The sequence below is a fragment of the Schistocerca serialis genome, chromosome 3, assembly GCF_023864345.2.
Source record: "Schistocerca serialis cubense isolate TAMUIC-IGC-003099 chromosome 3, iqSchSeri2.2, whole genome shotgun sequence".
NCBI lineage: Eukaryota > Metazoa > Arthropoda > Insecta > Orthoptera > Acrididae > Schistocerca > Schistocerca serialis.
The window spans coordinates 433,683,625-433,703,493 of NC_064640.1; the positions used below are offsets into that span (position 1 = coordinate 433,683,625).

Sequence of the window (19,869 nt, forward strand, 5' to 3'; positions counted from 1 at the left end):
ACTAAATAGTGAGGGTGAAAGTCTAAACTTAGAAAGTAAGTACCGCAAAAATAGGAATATTAATTATTTAGGCGAAAGAAATTATTTCAATGCAGGATGTGGATAAAATTTCTACAGGACCGTTCCATATATTGCAAAGAGCACGACACTCTGGAGTCTGATACTGGAAGAAGCTATCAAGCTGGATTTAGGTCAGTCGCACACTTAATAGTGATCTTTCAGGGCAGGGCAACAAGACTCCGCCGTTGCCCTTACAGGGTTCCAGTTAAAGTGATTTTCCTGTGCCTTTCTAAAGAAGAGACTTAAGAACGATGAAGCCACAAAGGTAACTCCACTCGAATGGAACAAAAGGAGGAAAACTAGATTAGTGTCGCACTCGACGATAAGAAGTAAGACTTGGGTTTACCGTTTCGTCGACGACGAAGTCATTTAGAGACGGAGCAAATGTTCAGATTGGAAAGAATGGGGAAGGAAGTCGGCTGTGCCCTTTTCACAGAAGTCAACCCGGAATTTGCCTTAACCGATTTACGGAAACCACAAAAAATCTAAATCGGGATGGCCAAGTGGAGGAGACTTGAAACGGCGACCTCCCGTACGAGAGTCCGGTGTCTTACCATATGACATCTCGTTCGGTCCCGATTATGGGATCGCTGCCAAGTTTCACATGGTTTCTGCCTATGAAACACTGTATAGGGTATGGGATTTAACCCAAACCTAGGCGCACAATATGATAACCAAAATCTCTACGCCACCATGACCCCTTACATCTCACCACACTAGCATGCGCTCTAGTTCGAGGCTACTGAGCGGACTGGAAATAGCCGTTGTACGAGGGCGTGCTGAAAAGTAATGCCTCTGAATTTCTTGTGTGAAAACTCTTGAGGCTTTTTCAATAAAACAGAGATTATTAAGATACTAAGTCTTTATTCTTCATTTCTATATTTATCTGCCCTCTGAAAGTAGAGGACTCAGAATTATAGCGTGTAACATGGAGGTGTGTAATGTAATTCAGTCAGTGCGTGAGAAACAGCGTGCTGTAATCGAGTTCGTCCACCAAGGAGCACCCTCTTCTTCAGTATGACAATGCCAGACCACGCACGAATGCTGCGAATTCTCTAACAATCCGACACCTTGGCTTCAATATCATCGATCATATTCCATACAACCCCGAATTGGCCCCGTCCGATTTTCATCGGTTTCCAAAACTTAAAGAAAACGTTCGTGGACTTCTCTTTGACAGTGCTGAAGTGGTGCAAGCAGAGGCGAGGTTGTGGCTCCTTCAACGAAGTCAAACATTCTACAGTGGCGGTATCAGCAAACCGGTCTATCAATGGGAGAAATGCGTTCATCGCCAGAAAAAATGCACTAACCAGTCAGAACATTACGACCACTTACCTAACAGCGGGAATGCCTATCTTTGGAGGACGACGGTTCAATCCCGCGTCCGGCCATCCTGATTTAGGTTTTCTGTGATTTCCCTAAATCTCTCCAGACAAATGCCGGGATGGTTCCTTTCAAAGGGCACGGCCGACTTCCTTCCCCGTCCTTCCCTAATCCGATGAGAGCGATGACCTCGCTGTCTGGTCTCCTTCCCCAAAGAACCCCGCCTATCTTTGGCAGCGACGCATCGTGGCCTTGGTAGGTCACTGGAGGGAAGTGGCACCACATCTGCATCCACAAGCCACGTAATTCCCGTAAATTCCTGGGAGGGGGGCGATGAGTTCTGACGCCACGTTCAGTCACATCCCAGATGTGTTCGATTGGGTTCAGATCTGGTGGGAGAGAGAGAGAGAGAGAGAGGGGGGGGGGAAGCACATAAATTGGAACTTGTGTTCCTTGAATGCTGCATCACCCGGCCTTATGATATGACTCATTATCTTGTTAAAAAACGTCACTGCGCCGGGAAACATGATCGTCAAGAAGGGGTGTTCGGGGTCTGCAACCAGTGTACGATACTCCTTGGCCGTCATGATACCTTGCACAAGTTCCACTGGACCCACTGATGATTACGTTAATATTCCCCATAGCGTAATGGAGCCGCCGCCAGCTTGTCTCCATCCCGCCGCACAAGTGTCGAGGACCGTTCCGCTGGAAGACGACGGATTCGTGCCTTCTCATTGGCATGATGAAGGAGGTATCGGGGTTCATCAAACCATGCACCACTCTGCCACTACTCCAACGGATATTGCCAATAGTCACGTGTCCATTTCAACCGTACGTACCGATGTCGTGGTGTTAACATTGGCACATGCATTAGTCGTCGGCTGCGGAGGTAAGCCGTTAGGAGTGTTCGGTGCACTGTGTGTTCAGATACGCTTGTTCTCTGGCCAGCATAAAAGTCTGATGTTAATTCCGCCGTAGTTCGCCGCCTGTCCTGTTTTACCAGTCTGCCCAGCCTGCAACATCCAACATCTGTAATGAGGGGTGGCCCCCCAACCCCACGACGCCTGGATGTGGTTTCACCTTGGTTTCGCCACGTGTTGAAGGCGCTCTCTACAGCGCTCCTAGAGCACACGACAAGTCGTGCAGTTTCCGAAATGCTCGTGCCGAGCCTCTGGGCCATCACAATCAGCCCTCGGTCAAACTCAGATAGATCTCGACTTGCCATTTCTACACAAGGACACCACGCTCAGTGTTACTACACGCACAGTGCGTGTGTCTGACTAGCAGTCTTTCGTCGCCAGGTGACGCTGCTATCGCCGGGCGGGTTTATATCGATAGTAGGTAGGTGCTCATAATGTTCTGACTGATCAATGTATGTAGACATGAGGAATAAAGATGAAGAGTGTTACTAACGTTTGTTTTATTTAGAAAGTTTTAAGAGGTTTGCTTCTGTATCATGTCATTTCCGGAAACCCAGAATCTACTCTGTAGGAATCAACATGGATTCCGGAAACAGCGATCGTGTGAGACCCAACTCGCTTTATTTGCTCATGAGACCCAGAAAATGTTAGATACAGGCTCCCAGGTAGATGCCATTTTCCTTGACTTCCGGAAGGCGTTCGATACAGTTCCACACTGTCGCCTGATAAACAAAGTAAGAGCCTACGGAATATCAGACCAGCTGTATGGCTGGATTAAAGAGTTTTTAGCAAACAGAACACAGCATGATGTTCTCAATGGAGAGACGTCTACAGACGTTAAAGTAACCTCTGGCGTGCCACAGGGGAGTGTTTTGGGACCATTGCTTTTCACAATATATATAAATGACCTAGTAGATAGTGTCGGAAGTTCCATGCGGCTTTTCGCGGATGATACTGTAGTTTACAGAGAAGTTGCAGCACTAGAAAGTTGCAGCGAAATGCAGGAAGATCTGCAGCGGATAGGCACTTGGTGGAGGGAGTGGCAACTGACCCCTAAAATAGACAAATGTAATGTATTGCGAATACATAGAAAGAAGGACCCTTTATTATATGATTATATGATAGCGGAACATACACTGGTAGCAGTTACTTCTGAAAAATATCTGGGAGTATGCGTACGGAATGATCTGAAGTGGAATGATCATATAAAATTAATTGTTGGTAAGGCGGGTGCCAGGTTGAGATTCATTGGGAGAGTCTTTAGAAAATGTAGTCCATCAACAAAGGAGGTGGCTTACAAAACACTCGTTCGACCTATACTTGAGTATTGCTCATCAGTGTGGGATCCGTACCAGGTCGGGTTGATAGAGGAGATAGAGAAGATCCAAAGAAGAGCGGCGCGTTTCGTCACAGGGTTATTTGGTAAGCGTAATAGCGTTACGGCGATGTTTAGCAAACTCAAGTGGCAGACTCTGCAAGAGAGGCGCTCTGCATCGCGGTGTAGCTTGCTGTCCAGGTTTCGAGAGGTTGCGTTTCTGGATGAGGTATCGAATATATTGCTTCCCCCTACTTATACCTCCCGAGGATTTCACGAATGTAAAATGAGAGAGATTCGAGCGCGCACGGAGGCTTTCCGGCAGTCGTTCTTCCCGCGAACCATACGCGACTGGAACAGGAAGGGAAGGTAATGACAGTGGCACGTGAAGTGCCCTCCGCTACACACCGATGGGTGGCTTGCGGAGTGTAAATGTAGATGTAGATGTAAATAATTCGGATGCATTACTTTCCCGCTCGCCCTCGTAGGTAAAGTAAAACGCTACAGTAAAAGGCTATAAGTACACTAGGACAGCTCACTTTTGTTTTAGGTCTGCTGGTTAACTTTATGAGCCAGTGTTCTGTCTTTGTAGCTCGCATTGTTTTGTTCCCTGACAACGTGAAGTGAGAAGCGGGACGGAATGATTGAGAAGGTGTGTCAGAAATGGTTCATTGGTGGGACGACATGAACAGTAGCATTAAGTATTTGATCAGTACAATAGGTAGCCCCATTTGATGTATCACTGTTGTGAGGATAGCTTACAGGTGAGGTAATGGATTGGTGTTTCGCATTAGTGCGTTACGTAGCAGCCTGTAGCCTGTAACAGCGGACCCTCGTTGGCAGCAGTCACGCTCTGTTTACAGCGGACTCTTCTCTAATTATCGGGCGACCGTGAATTGACAACGTCATTCGAAACCCGTTCTTTCAAACTTCTGTCCTGTGGCTGGCTTCCGCTACACCATGTCCGAATTCTAAGAGAAGCAGTTCAGATGTGATTCAAAATATATTTATTCAGAAATTCGACGGTATGAGAAACATAGCATCCTTTTTGGTCTTTACCGTAAATATATTTTACTGTTTTAGGTGACTCACAGGGTTTAAGGAAAAAGAATCTAGCAATGCAACATATTTTTGTTTGTCATCAGTGTTCTGGCTGGTTGGATGCGACCCACGAAGACATCATCTCGCATGCCAACCTATTCACTTACCAGAAGCAGTAACACCCAAAGTCCTCAATTATTTGTAGGGCATTGTAATATGTCTGTCTTCCCCAACAGATTTTTTTTCCATCGACAGCTTCCTCTAGTATCATGGAAGCTAGACGCTGATGCGCCAGAACATGTTCCTATCAACTATTCCCCCTTCTTGTCAGTTTCTGAATATGTTCCTTCTCGAGCCGATTTTTCCTAGAACCTCCGCATTTATTGTCTTATCAGTCTACCTAATTTTCAACATCCTTGTATAGCACCACATCTCGAACGCAAATAAAATGAAGATCCAAAGAAACTGGTACATCTGACTAATATCGGGTAAAGCCCCCGCGAGCACGGAGAAGTGCGGCAACAGGACGTGGCATGGACTCGACTAATTTCTGACGTAATGCTGGAGGGAACTGACACCATGAAACCTCCAGGGCTGTCCATAAATCCTTAAGAGTATGTTAGGGTGGAGATCTCTTCTGAACAGCACGTTGCAAGTCATCCCAGATATGCTCAATAATATTCGTGCCTGGGGAGTTTGCTGGCCAGCAGAAGTGTTTAAACTCAGAAGGGTGTTCCTGGAGTCACTCTGTAGCAATTCTGGGCCTGTGAGGTGTCGCATTGTCCTGCTGGAATTGCCCAAGTCCATCGGAATGCACAATGGACATGAACGGGTGCAGGTGATCAGACATGATGCTTACGTACGTGTCACCTGTCAGAGTCGTATCTAGACGTATCAGGGGTCCCATATCACTCCAACTGCTCACGCCCCCCACCATTACAGAGCCTCCACCAGCTTGAACAGTCTCCATACCCGTACACGTCCATCTGCTCGATACTCGTCCGACCAGGCAACATGCTTCCAGTCATCAACAGTCCAATGTTGGTGTTGACGGGCCCAGGCGAGGCGTAAAGCTTTATGTCGTGCAGTCATCAAGGGTACACGAGTGGGCCTTCGGCTCCGAAAACCCATATCAATGACGTTTCGTTGAATGGTTCGCACGCTGACACTTGTCGATGGCCGAGCATTGCAATCTGCAACAATTTGCGGAAAGGTTGCACTTCTATCACGTTGAACGATTCTCGTCAGTCATCGTTGATCCCATCCTTGCAGGACTTTTTTCCGGCAGCAGCGATGTCGGAGACTTGATTTTTTACTTGATTCCTGAAATTTACGCTACACTCGTGAAATGGTCGTACGAGAAAATCGACACTTCATCGCTACCTCGTAGATGCTGTGTCCCATCGCTCGTGCACCGACTATAACACACGTTCAAACTCACTTAAAATCTTGATAACCTGCCATTGTAGCAGCAGTAACCAATATAATAACTGCGCCAGACACTTCTAGTGTCATATAGGCACTACCGACAGCTGCGCCGTATTCCGCCTGTTTTCATATGTTTGTATTTGAATAAGCATGCCTATACCAGTTCCTTTGGCGCTTCAGCGTATAACAGACTAAATTGTTTCTATTAAGTGCAGAATGGTAATTTGTAATATTTTCTACACTATCGTCAGGTCAGTTAATTCCTCAAAATTTGGGAAGAATTTCACGTAATTTAAGTTAAAACTGTAGCCTATTCTACAGTGGATAATGCAAACGCTTCGTGAGAGTGTACATACAGTGTCGCAGTATGTGAAGTGCAGTACTTTGGAATAACCTTAATTGAATACTCCCAAACGAAGCAGGATTGTATTATTATATCAGAAAATGAAGGATACACGTCTCTTCAAATGGTTCAAATGGCTCTGAGCACTATGGGACTTAACATCTGAGGTCATCAGTCCCCTAGAACTTAGAACTACTTAAACCTAACTAACCTAAGGACATCACACACATCCATGCCCGAGGCAGGATTCGAACCTGCGACCGTAGCAGTCGCGCGGTTCCGGACTGAAGCGCCTAGAACCGCTCGGCCATCGGGGCCGGCCACGTCTCTTCACGGAAGCATCATATTAGCTGCGTGTGATAGTGCCTGTGATTGCGAAAACAAATCAGAAACAAGTAAATATACCTAATTCTTTCTTATGCGCTTTAACTTGCTCACATCGTTGTTAGGAAATGGGAACGAGGTATTTGAGCTTGATACAGAAGAGGAAAGAGACACGCAAAGTCAGTTCCAAAATAACAGAGTCGAAAAAAATGACATTTCACGCTGCACTAAATGACCATGCATTAGCAACCATCGCGAATTGGGATATGTGACTGACATTGATTGATGAACCTTCTCCAAGTGTGGAGAGTACTGAAAGCCTCGGATGTTGAAATATGTTGGTTTTGAGACTTCCCCAGGAATGAAAAATTCAAATTTCGTACGCTGTTTAGGTTTATTTCTCCTGTGAAATGAAACAAACATTGCGTCGAATATAGCATAATCATTTCCGATACTTGCAATAAGTACTCGAGCATACAGCTTTTCAGCTAAGATTATGTGCCCCAAAATACACTTTGAGGATTTTTTGAACACCTGCTTCTATCTGGAACTATAGCGTTTGCTTGCTACGGGAATAATCCAATAAAATAATGAACTGCTCTTTCCCTCACCAAACGGGAGAAAATACGACAGTATTTACCTACACTGTCGCTGTACGTGAACTGCAGTACTTTGAAATAGCAATTTACATTTGTAACACTTTACGAATTCGTAACAATTAACTAACAGCTCTAAACGCTGCTCTTGTAGATCACGATGTGAACCAACTGTGGAAGGAGACACACGTATTTTACAAAGTAACATGTGGGTGATATGTATTTCATTGGTCTCTCAGTGGAGAGCACTAGAAACCGTGAGAGGCCGCAAACCTACGCCTGTATGGTGTCGCTATAATCGGGAATAATGGGTTCGAATATTGGTGTTGGAAGAATTTTTCACCGTCAGTGTTTGGTCAACATGTGGACGAGAGTTAGTGGTGTAAAGTTTCTTATTATCAGATTTTGCGCCAATATCGTGGATCGAATTCGCAGTCTCTCCGCTGTGCCTCAGGAAGTGAGAACATCAGACTCTTTTGATTGGGATCCCTCCTCTAAATACGGACGTTAAACTCAGAGGTCCCCATGGTGCTATTATAAAGGCGGTGCGCATGTGACAGCACCTGTTTCATCCCTTTCTGTCTCTATAATCAGCAACAACCTCACAAACACGACACAATACTCCTATATGCACCCAAACTCTCTCTCTCTCTCTCTCTCTCTCTCTCTCTCTCTCACACACACACACACCATAGAAACAACAAAAGCGCTTCGCGAAGAAATGTGTTCGGTGGGTGTGAACAAATAAACCCTTCCTAGTTTAGGCTGCCGAATCCCAAAATTACATATTTATTGAAAATAGTTACTACACATTTATTGAAAATCGTTACCACATTAGTTAATTGGTTGTATAAGTAAGAGTACTGCAGAGTCACAGTTTTTATCAGTATCAGCGAAGAGATATGGAAGACTGGAATATACTGTTTTACATATTTGTTCCCGTTGCACACAAACAATACGTTTATGGACAGGGTTCCCTGTTCAAAGCGATTTCTATTCAGTTCGCACTAGAAGCGTGCAACAACGCGTGTGTTCGCACTACTGTAATAATCCGACTTAAGGTGCTGTGCGATAAATAATTTTTCTGATGAGGAAAATATGTAAGAAAGACCAGGAATCTCAGATTCTGTAGAGCCCGTTTCTTACATTGTATACAAAGGAACTGAGGAGGAAATATTTGTTAAATAAACGTATTTCTAAGTGTCGTATCACGTAAAAGATTATACGTCTGTGCATAGTGAAGAAACCGCCTTCGTCATGTAGTGTATTGAATGACTTCAGACGTACTCGCTGTGTGAATTCAAAACAGAATGGTAGGTATTGGTGGCAACGTACTGCTGTTTACACCAGAGTTAGATTCGTAGTGCCAGTTGCACACATCCTTTTATAAGCACGTTTGTTTCCCGGCTTTGACCACGACGTTCCGTATTTCTCTGCTCCCTTTGCTTTTCTCATAGCGTCGGAAATCGAAATCGGGTAGAAACAAGGATGCCTTGCCAGCTCATCTTCATCCTAAAAGACTTCAGGTTTAGCACTGAGTGCTTCGGAGTCCAACAGTCCGTGTGTTGGTGGAGCACATCTGTACATCTGTGATACGACTTTAAAATAAAGTATGTGATTAAAATACAAGTATTGTGGTTTTACAAATACCGGCGAAAAGTTGAAATAATCTCGACTTGTCACAGAGAAGGAATTCATATCAACCAAAATTTATTGTTTTATGCTGTGACACGTTGAACAATGGCGTCAGTTGAGTATTAACGTGATTTGCAGAATAATTTTGTTTATACGACTTTTTAACTGATGAAACTAGAATGCTGCGTCGTCATAAAATTCTATGTTTTGGCCAGTTCATGACCAATAGGAATTCGTCCAAAGTTGATGAAAATTTATAAGTACACTGATTCTTCATTCTAGACACTTAAGAAATGGGTGGCAGATCCAAACGTGTCGGAACTTTCCTAGGAGATGCATGTGGCCAACGTTGAGAAACTGCAGTCACAGATGAAAACACCGAGAAACTGAACAACAAGGTGTTAGACAATTGGTAATTAAGCGCATAATAAAAAGCTGATATCATTCACACAAGAAGAAAGGATAAAGTACATTTTACTTGAATTAACTATGAGAAAAGTTTGGTGCCTCGTTTACCGAGAGCTGACAAAAGGCAAAAAGCAAAAATGAATCTCTTAGCAATGTTTCTATTGTTTTAAAAATAAAACCATTAATTTTGTTCTCAGATTTCTTAACTGTAGGGCAGGCACGGATCTACCACTCCCTGCTAGGAACTAATTAGCAGTCAAAGAGGTGAGCGGAAATCAGCGCCGTTGCAGCAAACAACAACGAATTTGGCAGGAAAGAAATGCATAATGGGTCTTATGACTGATTCCCGTTCAAAGGATCATACAGCCGCAAATGTGTATTTGTCAGATCTCTAACTATCAGTCTTCAGGGATGGAATCAGCTCACTGAAAAATGTTCAACACAGTGTATTGAACAAAAAAATGGGCTATGTCGAGAAATAAAGCGATTTTTTTTAGACTCGAAACCATAGTCTCTTCCTTAAAGAGCAAGAACTCTTCACCTTGTCATCACAGAAAAGGCTTTCGACCCAAGCCAGATACTGTCCATTAGAAACATAGACTTCGATGGACTTGGTTAAATATATAGGTGTCACGATCGATATAATGTTAACTCTGCGATCGCACGTTAATAGTGAGATCAAACAAAGATTGCTGCCTTTTCAACCAGCTGTACCTACTCTAAAATCAGCACAAAGTCAAACAACTGAAAACTCTTCATTTGGCGTATCATGATACTGCCGGCTGTATCATAGTTCGGAACCGGGTTCAGTGGCATCTGACTGCTGCTTGAAAAACCTGAAACCACTGGAGAACAAAGCCGTTTGTGCAAAGCCAGTGCTGGCCAGTACACGTTCAGCTTACATATTTGGCAGCACTTAGGCTAATCATTAGTCTGCCAGTTCGTGGAGGACAAATCTATGAAATTTTATGCAAAAGCAATAATTTCTCCTCTAGACCTTATTAGAGCAAATGTGGCTTTGAGAGACTTTTAATACTCATACACATACCCACGAGAAAGACAGACACTCTAATACGCATACTCATTTAAACTATTAATATTCGAAACACCTATTTCACTGTCAAGTCATAAGGGGTTAACACCAAGTGGAACTTCTATATAACCCTGCGTCCCAGATAGTCTCTCTCCTTAGGACTTGACCGTTTAATAGCAATTCAGGACATTGATGATCTGATACTTAGCGACCAAATCTAGTTTATCTCTTTCTCAGATCTGGATTATGCTAACATAATCCGAAACAAACCAGTTTTATTTTCCACTCCAGAGATAACTCTTACAGGCTACTAATGTTTTTCTTGTGAAATATTTATGTACTCCGCCATTTCAATCCATAAAAGTGATCTAATAACACATTTTGATTAATGTTGTTTTTCTAGAAAATGGGTTAATAAACAAATGCTACAGAAATAAAAATTTTGGAACTTCAGTTAGTGCATGCATTTTTTTAAACCGTGTACCAGTGAAGTCAATCGAAGTTAAATGGTTAAAATGTGCAGTAATAATGGAGAATACTATTTCACAGAAATTGGCACCTCATGTTTTATTTTATTTTATTTGACACTGCATTGGGAACCACAGAAGTTATGTCTCACTTTGGGTTCCATTCTCGCTCCGAGGACCAATTTAAACTGAGAAGGCAGCGTCAAATCATCTCCACTGAAACATGGCCCACGATGACAGTAACACATTCTCTGTTGCTCCTCTCGACACGAAAATTAGTAAGAAAAATTAATATTTATACCAGACTCTTTAAATAAAAATGCACATACAGTGTAGCATCTCCGGCAAGTACGATGATCCTCGAAGAGTTGTCGGTGATATACAAAGAAAGCTAAACAACGTACATTTGTCTTTTCTATAACGAAAAAGTAAAGCAAGTTAGTTTACTCACCCTTAGCCCCATTGGGCTGTATGAATAATCTACGGGTTGGCAACGGAAGCTGTAGTGACCCGCCCATCCACTCTGCAGGTACTGAAACATACAGATACATGAAAGCAATTTAACAGATTGGGTGAGTTTTAGTAACACACACTACAGTAAACAGAAGTATTATGCTACAAAGAATAAATATTCTAATAACACAACATTTTATACAAGATCTATTGAACGGGCTGTGCGCATTGCCAACGGATTAGTACAGTAAGAAACAAAGATTTTCGCTATTTATCTGGAAAGCAACGCACAAGTGGCAAACAGAACACGATAAACACCAAAATCATTGCTTTTCTGTTGTGTTTAATCCACAATTTAATTGCACTGACTGCACATCCATTACACTATGATTTAACAGGTTGGACGGGGCTGTTACTGGGCGAGTTACTGTGAATGGAATCTTATTTCTCAGAAATTGTGGGTTGCTAGCCCAGCCAGGCAGCTATCTATCCCCATCAGTACGGATGTGTGTTACGACGATTTCTTGTGCAGGATCATGACCTATACCTTCCGTCATTGCTCTCTACCTGAGCTAATAGTCCCTCAGCAATGACCTCCGCATCTACAGTATGCTAAATATACCTTAACTACCAGAAAGCTGAATATATTCTGCTCTACAACCAGGGTTGCTCATCTTTTTGTGCTCCTAAATAAATGTGAAGATTATACCCCCAAGTATGAAAAAGACCTTAGGGTCACATATAGTTAGTCTGATTTCCTTAAGTGCGCAAATGGTCATATATGTCAGTATGAGCATTAAGTTATTGTTGGCCGGCCGCGGTGGTCTAGCGGTTCTAGGCGCGCAGTCCGGAACCGCGCGACTGCTACGGTCGCAGGTTCGAATCCTGCCTCGGGCATGGGTGTGTGTGATGTCCTTAGGTTAGTTAGGTTTAAGTAGTTCTAAGTTCTAGGGGACTGATGACCACAGTAGTTAAGTCCCATAGTGCTCAGAGCCATTTGAACCATTTTTTGTTATTGTTGTTATTCTTCTTCTTCTTCAGTTCGAAGAATAATTTGATGTAGCCCTCCATGCAACTCTATAAAATGGAAGTCTCAGTCCCTGAATAACTATTGTAACCTACATCCAATCGAATCTCTTCACTGCAGTCAAGCCTTGGTCCGCCTCTACGTTGTTTGCCCTAAACACTGACTGTTTCTATATTGACTATTAATTGTTAACTGAAAATGTGGCCTGTCAACCTGTCCTTTTCTTTTCTTTTTTTTTTTTTTTTTTGCTTTTCTTCCCGATTCAACCCATGTAAGCAGTGTGTTTCTCCTAAGAGTCTTCAGGCGCATTTTCTCTGGTCTTTTGGCAGATATTTGCAATTTAGCTTTCGCAACGTGTAGCTGTAGCCAGACCAAACATAAACACAGCTCATCAAGTCTTTTATGCAAAGCCCAGTGTCGACGTGAAGCATCGGTTTGTTTCTCGTTACGATCAACATGATTTGAAAGCGGAATTTAACGTGCCCATTGGATTGAGGGGTCCCAAATTACCCTAGGTCGATATTGGTTTTAAACCATTTTAATCGTAACGGGAAATAAACCAACGGTTTCTGTCAGCACTGAGCGTCGCTTTATAGATTTGATGAGCAGCATTTGTTTAGGCTGACTCCAGCGACACATTGAAAAAACGAAATTGCAAATACCTGCCGAAACACCAGAGAAATTGCTCCTGACGACCTATAGGAGATAAAACCTATATAAGCATGCATGTGTGTAATCTATCCTTAATGATAGCACGGAAATTCAGATAGACTTATTTTTATTTACACATATAAAAAGTGGCAGAGGAGATGATAGCTTGCACCATCTTTAATTGGAACTATGAAGCAGATGTTAGCAACCACCCAACAAGCAAAGTTTTGTATCCTGCTTCCGGCGACTGCGCGACCCTCACATTTTGTAGTGTATCAGACTGTAACATCAGTTTCTCTCGAGATTTCGGCATCTCTTTTTACACACGGAGATATATAAAATATTTTAACACAGTTACTGAGGGAAGTTCATCTGTCAATACTTTTGGTCGCCTTTTGGTGCGGTGCTTCACTGTCTAACACTGCTTAATTTGAAGCATCGGTCACTGATCTTAGTAATCTTTTGATTACCTTCTGGCATGTTTCATTGGAGAAACATAAAAAAACAAATACTATTTTGTCAAAATATTGCGCCAGACGCTACTCATTATCTGATGGTTCATATCACTTTCCTTGGAAAAATAACAAAAAATCAAGAACAGAAAGTTATTATAACAGCTGTACCTGACAAACAGACGTACAAATAGAACATGTCGTAGGATGGGTGTGAAGCTTCAGATCCGTGGACTCCTCTTTAAGCACGTTTCACTTAAAACCCGTTGCTCTGTACCTAATGAAAATTGTGATAGCGATTTCATCGTGCTTTCAAATGTAATTAGACACTGCATCAAACATTAAGAAACAGGAAGAGAAGGTTGCTCTGACTGACGTCGATGGCATAACTGGTACGAAAGGACTGATGCTGGAAACAGGTTAGCGTACTAGCCGTTGTAGGCTCCCTCATCACAGCTACTGAACAAAACGCTCGTGGCTTGCGCTAGTGAGCAAAAACAGTCGAAAACTGCTGCTAGCCAACATTTGTCAGACTGACTGCAGTGGCTCGTAATTACAAAATCTGTTGCAAATTACAGACGACCAAATTTCCTTGAGTAGTCCAACAGTCAAGCCAAATCAAGGTATGCAAATGCTGACAACACTATTGACCGATCAGTATCCGGCAGTATGGTTCTCTGACGTCTTCATATTGGTGGCCTGCACGCTAGGAAACCTGGAGTCTGTTGTTTACGGCTGATTCAGATTCGCGTAACAGAGGGTCCTTTGGATTAGAATTTCAGCGAGTCTTAATGCGAACTAATTTTAAGGACACCAGAGGCGAGCTATCACATATTTAATATGAGAGGACATTAACATGGCACGTTTCTGTGAGATTCGACTGAACTCAGTGTATTGGAGCCTGAGACTGTACCACCCACACGCACAAAAGGACAAATCGTTCCAGATGGTGGTTATACCTGTGCACATCAATCGTGTACAGTCGGCTAATACTTCCAGAGACCAATATGCTAAAGAAATTCAGAACTTGATGTCTCCTTTACTTACAGGTCGAGGAACGGAGAACGATAGAATGTTGAGGAATGGAGAACGATAGAAGATAGGTACCGTAATTTATGCAGACAGCCTAACTTTACCTGAAGATGCTTAGGGAACCGCGGGAAACCTACATCTGGACGGAAGGGCGTAGATTAGAACGCAGCTTCTTCTTCATTAGAGTCCAGTGCCGAAACCAGTGCGCCACCTTACTGAGTCACTTCAAATAAAGTCTGTACCGACCATGAAAGTATGCCGACCTTACAACGTTGAGTCTCTCAGTCGAACTTTTATTTCCCTAGATCTCGATCGACACCCTGAAGAAAGTTAAAATCGCCCATGAAGACGAACAAAATTTATACGTAACAATCCAGTTTACTTCTTCTGCTTGGGTTGAGCATACTCCTGGGAAGGAAGATTTGCATAATTCACTTGATTTGGATAATCCCGGGAGACTGATCAACTGCGTAATTGGAAAGGATTTCCTCTGATGCCGACACTAGAGACATGGGACTTGTTCATAAGTGTATAATTTACGTGATGATGAACACATGTAGAATGTTGCGTTTGTATTATTGATAGCGAAGGGAGAGGGTGAAACTCCTGGTTACTACAGCAGCTAACCTCCGGAATAGCAATAACGGTGCCCTCGAGTTTGACGTTCTTATACATCGGGTGGGTCACTAGCAACAGTGTTATATGTCGGCACTCTACGAGAAGTTTAGGCTTTAACTTAGGGCACTGCCACACAGTCTAGTGACCAGAATCACTGCACCAACGCCTCCCTCCTCTCTTACCGACAAAACACCAGTCTGGAAGTTTTTTCCACTACCTGTACTTCAACGGGCTATCTCAAAGTCCAGTGCTAAAGCGATAACATATGCCAAAGACTTCTGCAACTGAGGCAGATGTCATATTCATACAAGAGCATGAACAGTTATTTTTATGTTATTTCTGCAATGGTTTCATCAAAGATAGTGTTCGAAAATACATTTTCCTCTGAAAAATGCCAATTTTTAAAATTTTTTTCCAGTTCGTTGCACAAACATACTTCACGGTTGTCAAAATTTATCATTGTGTTTGCTACTAAGAAACCATGATCGACACCACTTTCTGTATCCCATTTCCGGTCGCATACCTAGGATAATGGAATGTAGTCGAATTAAGTCGGGTGATGCTGAGGGAATTAGATTAGGAAATGAGACACTTAAAGTAGTAAAGGAGTTTTTCTATTTGGGGACCAAAATAACTGATGATAGTCGAAGTAGAGAGCATATTAAATGTAGACTGGCAATGGCAAGGAAGGCGTTTCTGAAGAAGAGAAATTTGTTAACATCGAGTATAGATTTAAGTGTCAGGAAGTCGTTTCTGAAAGTATTTGTATGGAGTGTAGCCATGTATGGAAGTGAAACGTGGACGATAAATAGTTTAGACAAAAAGAGAATAGAAGCTTTCGGAATGTGGTGCTACAGAAGAATGCTGAAGATTAGATGGGTAGATCACATAACTAATGAGGAGGTATTGAATAGAATTGGGGAGAAGAGGAACTTGTGGCACAACTTGACTAGAAGAAGGGATCGGTTGGTAGGACATGTTCTGAGACATCGAGGGATCGCCAATTTAGTATTGGAGGGCAGCGTGGAGGGTAAAAATCGTAGAGGGAGACCAAGAGATGAATACACTAAGCAGATTCAGAAGGATGCAGGCTGCAGTAGGTACTGGGATATGAAGAAGCTTGCACATGATAGAGTAGCATGGAGAGCTGCATCAAACCAGACCCAGGACTGAAGACCACAACAACAACCTAGGATGTGTAAAATTAAATAAATTCATCTGGACTATTATCATTTACATAGTTATTTTCAGTCTGAAATTTCATACACTGAAATAAAAACACCAAAAATAATAAATGTAGAGTAATGAAGTATCCGTAATACATTTGTCTAGGCAACGTATTTAAGTGATTAACTTTGTTGGATCAGTGGTTAATGTAAGAACGAGATAGGACATTGCAAATGTGAAATGGCGAGACACTAATAAGCGGTGTAACCGCCAAAATGTTGAATAAAAGCCTTCAAACGTGCATGCGTTGTGTTGTACAGGTACCGGGTGTCAGTTTGTGGGATGGAGTTCCATGCCTGCTACACGTGGTAGGTCAGTACAAGGTCGGTTAATACTGGTTGTGAATGACGCTGGGGTTGACCGATGATGTCCCATATGTGCTCGACTGGCAGATCTGGTGATCGAGCAGGCTAAGGCAGCATGTCGACACTTTGTGGAGCGTGTTGGGTTACAACAGCGGTACATGGGCGAGCGTTATCCTGTTGAAAAATACACCTTGGAATGCTGTTCATGAATGGCAGCAAAACAGGTCGAATCACCAGACTGATGTACAAATTTTCAGTCAGGATGCGTGGGATAACGACGAGAGTGCTCCTGCTGTCATACGAAATCGCACCCCAGACGATAACTCCAGGTGTAGGTCCAGTGTGCCTACGCAGACAGTTTGGTTGCAACATTCAGTTGGCCTCCTCCTAACCAACACACGGCCTTGACTAGCACCAAGGCAGAACCAGGAAACACAACAAACCTCCACCCTGCCGTCGAATGAGATCTCGCTTGACACCACTGAAGTCGCAAATGGCGGTGGCTTGCGGTCAGAGGAATGCAGGTTACATGGTGTCTGGTTCAAGTTATCCTTGAAGTAACCGATTTGTAACATTTCGTTATGCAACTGTGGTGCCAACTGCTGCTCAGATTGCAGCTGTAGATGCACTACGATGCGCCAGAGCTATACGGCGAACACGATGGTCTTCCTTCTCGGTGGTGCCACATGGCCGTCCGGAGTCAGGTCTTCTTGAGACCGTACATTCTCGTGACCACCGCCGCCCGCAATCGTGTACAGTGGCTACATTCCTTCCCAGTGTTTCTGCGGTGTCACAGAAGGAACATCCAGCTCTCGTAGCCCTATTACACAACCTCGTTCAAAGTCAGTGAGGTACTGATAATGGCGTCCTTGTCGTCTTAAAGGCAGTCTTGACTGACATCAATTTACCATGTCCAATCTCAAAGGTAACTAACGCTCACGACCGTTACAGCGTGTACGAACATTTAAAGTAAACTTGATTTTCGTCCTCACTGTGGGGCTACTATCGTCACTCATATGCGACTGGCTTGAAATTTGAATAGACATTATCTTTCAGATGTAGAAACACGCCTATCAACTTTCGTTTATGTTGCACAAATTCTTCTTGGTGTTGCGCTTTTTTTCCGTCAGTGAATTTCATTGCTTATTGTCACGATTTTTGTTCCTAGAAATAGTTCTGAATACGATATAGCTTTTTTATGATCTTATGTTAATGAAAAACAGATAAGGCATAGTAAAAATTTAAAAACAAAAATAACAATCCTTTAAATATGCGACACGGTTTTCATCAAGTCTTTTGCTTCTCTTGGTTCTTTTGAACATATATATTACTCTTTTATTAAGGTACACGTCGTTTTTGCAACGTAATAGAGAATACAATATTCGGCTAATGCCAAGAGCTCTTATAGTGGACGCCCTTATCCGAGAGCAAGCGGAGGCACAGAGACAAAACCGAAGCTAGGTAAGTGATTATTGCGCTCTTCATTGGATGGGGGCGTATTTTACGCCGCCTAAATGAGCCCCGTGGCGCAGTGCAGGTGCGGCCGGCGCGTAATGAAGCCTGCCCGGACCAAGGACACTGCAAAATTAAACCCGCCCCTGCCGTGTCACCGGCAATCTGTCACAGCAGAAAGAAGCGCCTAGAAAAGCTGTTTCAACTAAGCTAACGTGGCTCCCCTCGTTAATTAAAGAACCGAAGTTAAGCTACCGTAGTGGCCGACCCGTGGTCTCTGCCGACACCCGACGGAGCTCGACCGCTGTCCTACTAGGGCAGGCTGAAAAGTTCCTGACCTGGCACAGAGATGGCTTCGGTATCAATGATATTTTGTTTTCATCATATTGTTACTTGTCTTGCAATAACTGAAGTCGAGGGTCAACTTGAAGTACGAAATAGTTTCACTTGTATGTCTCTGAGTATTAGTCGTATTGAGTGTATCGTTCAGATGAACAAATCTGATTACCTTAACGTCATAAAACTATCGAGAAAGTGCACAGTAGGAGATTGGACGATCAACAGTTGTAGGCTTATGAAATAGCTGATGCGGTAAGCAAATCAAAAGGAAGCGCGACGAACATTGCGCATCAAAAAGTAATTATGGGGGCCAAACAGCGAGGCCCCATAGGATTAGGGAAGCATAGGGAAGGAATCCGACCGTGGCCTTTCAAAGGAACCATTCCGGCCATTCCTGAAGCGATTCAGGGAAATCACGGAAAACCTAAATCAGGATGGCCGGACACGGGTTTGAACCGTCGTCCTCCCGAATGCGAATCCAGTGTACTAACCACTGCGCCACCTCGCTCGGTAAGTAACTATGTGAAAGCTTTATGCAAGATATGTGCTGCAGTTGTTGAAAGGTGGCCAGTAACAAATAAGAAAAAATGCTTCCTCAGTAGTTTTCAATCGTTTTACAAAGAATCCTACTGATTTTGTGTCGGGCTGTTACCGTTGATGACAAGTGAGTAGAGATTTAAAACTACCGTAGACTACGGTAGTTTTCCTAGTAGCTTTCGTCAGTTAAGACTGTAACCGCGTAACGTGTATATCAGGTGTGCTGCGTACCAGTCGGGCTTTAATTAATTTCGATCGCTTTATTTGGGTACGCGATCTGTGTCTTACTAGAGTCTCCTAGAAGCTGGAAGTGGTGAGTCATCTAGAAACCGAATGAGGATATATTAAGGACTGCGTAACCTACGGAACATTTCTATTCTACATAGTTATCCTCCTGTCTGTCACTTAAAAATAAACAGTGTTTATATCAAAATTGAAATTGTCGATGTTTAGTTAAAGTTATAATCGAAAAGTTTTATATGTAACACGCAGCAGGGTGATATGGTGGTAAAAATAAAAATTAAACATATATACAGATTCATCGTATGGCACTGAAAACGAAATTTCCTAATATATATATATATATATATATAACGGCAGCATTCTAAAGTTTAAAGGCGTAGATGAGTAATTAAGTATGTATTTTTATTTGTTTATTTATGTTTAGTATCAGAAATCCGGGAAAAGGAAAATCATGTCACAAGAACATTTTTTGTGAAAAATGGTGGTAGATACAGAAAACTGGACCTTAATAAATAATCTTTAGTGGAGCCAACTGAAACAAATACTTAAACAGATTTCATAACAGTCTGAGAACGAATACCAGAAACTAATAACTCAGTCCAAAGGATATCTAAAACATAAAAAAGAATGAAAAAGGGCA

At 42.8% G+C, this 19,869-nt stretch overlaps 1 protein-coding gene across 3 annotated transcripts in view; it reads right to left on the reverse strand.

Moving 5' to 3' along the window:
* The window catches only part of LOC126470321 (elongation of very long chain fatty acids protein AAEL008004-like), a 655,643-nt gene that overhangs the window by 161,202 nt on the left and 474,572 nt on the right, over nucleotides 1–19,869 (reverse strand). For all 3 annotated transcript variants that reach the window (XM_050098103.1, XM_050098102.1, XM_050098100.1), the window contains one exon: nucleotides 11,345–11,425. In XM_050098103.1, coding sequence (XP_049954060.1) covers nucleotides 11,345–11,425 — 81 coding nt within the window. The remainder of the gene's footprint in view (nucleotides 1–11,344; nucleotides 11,426–19,869) is intronic.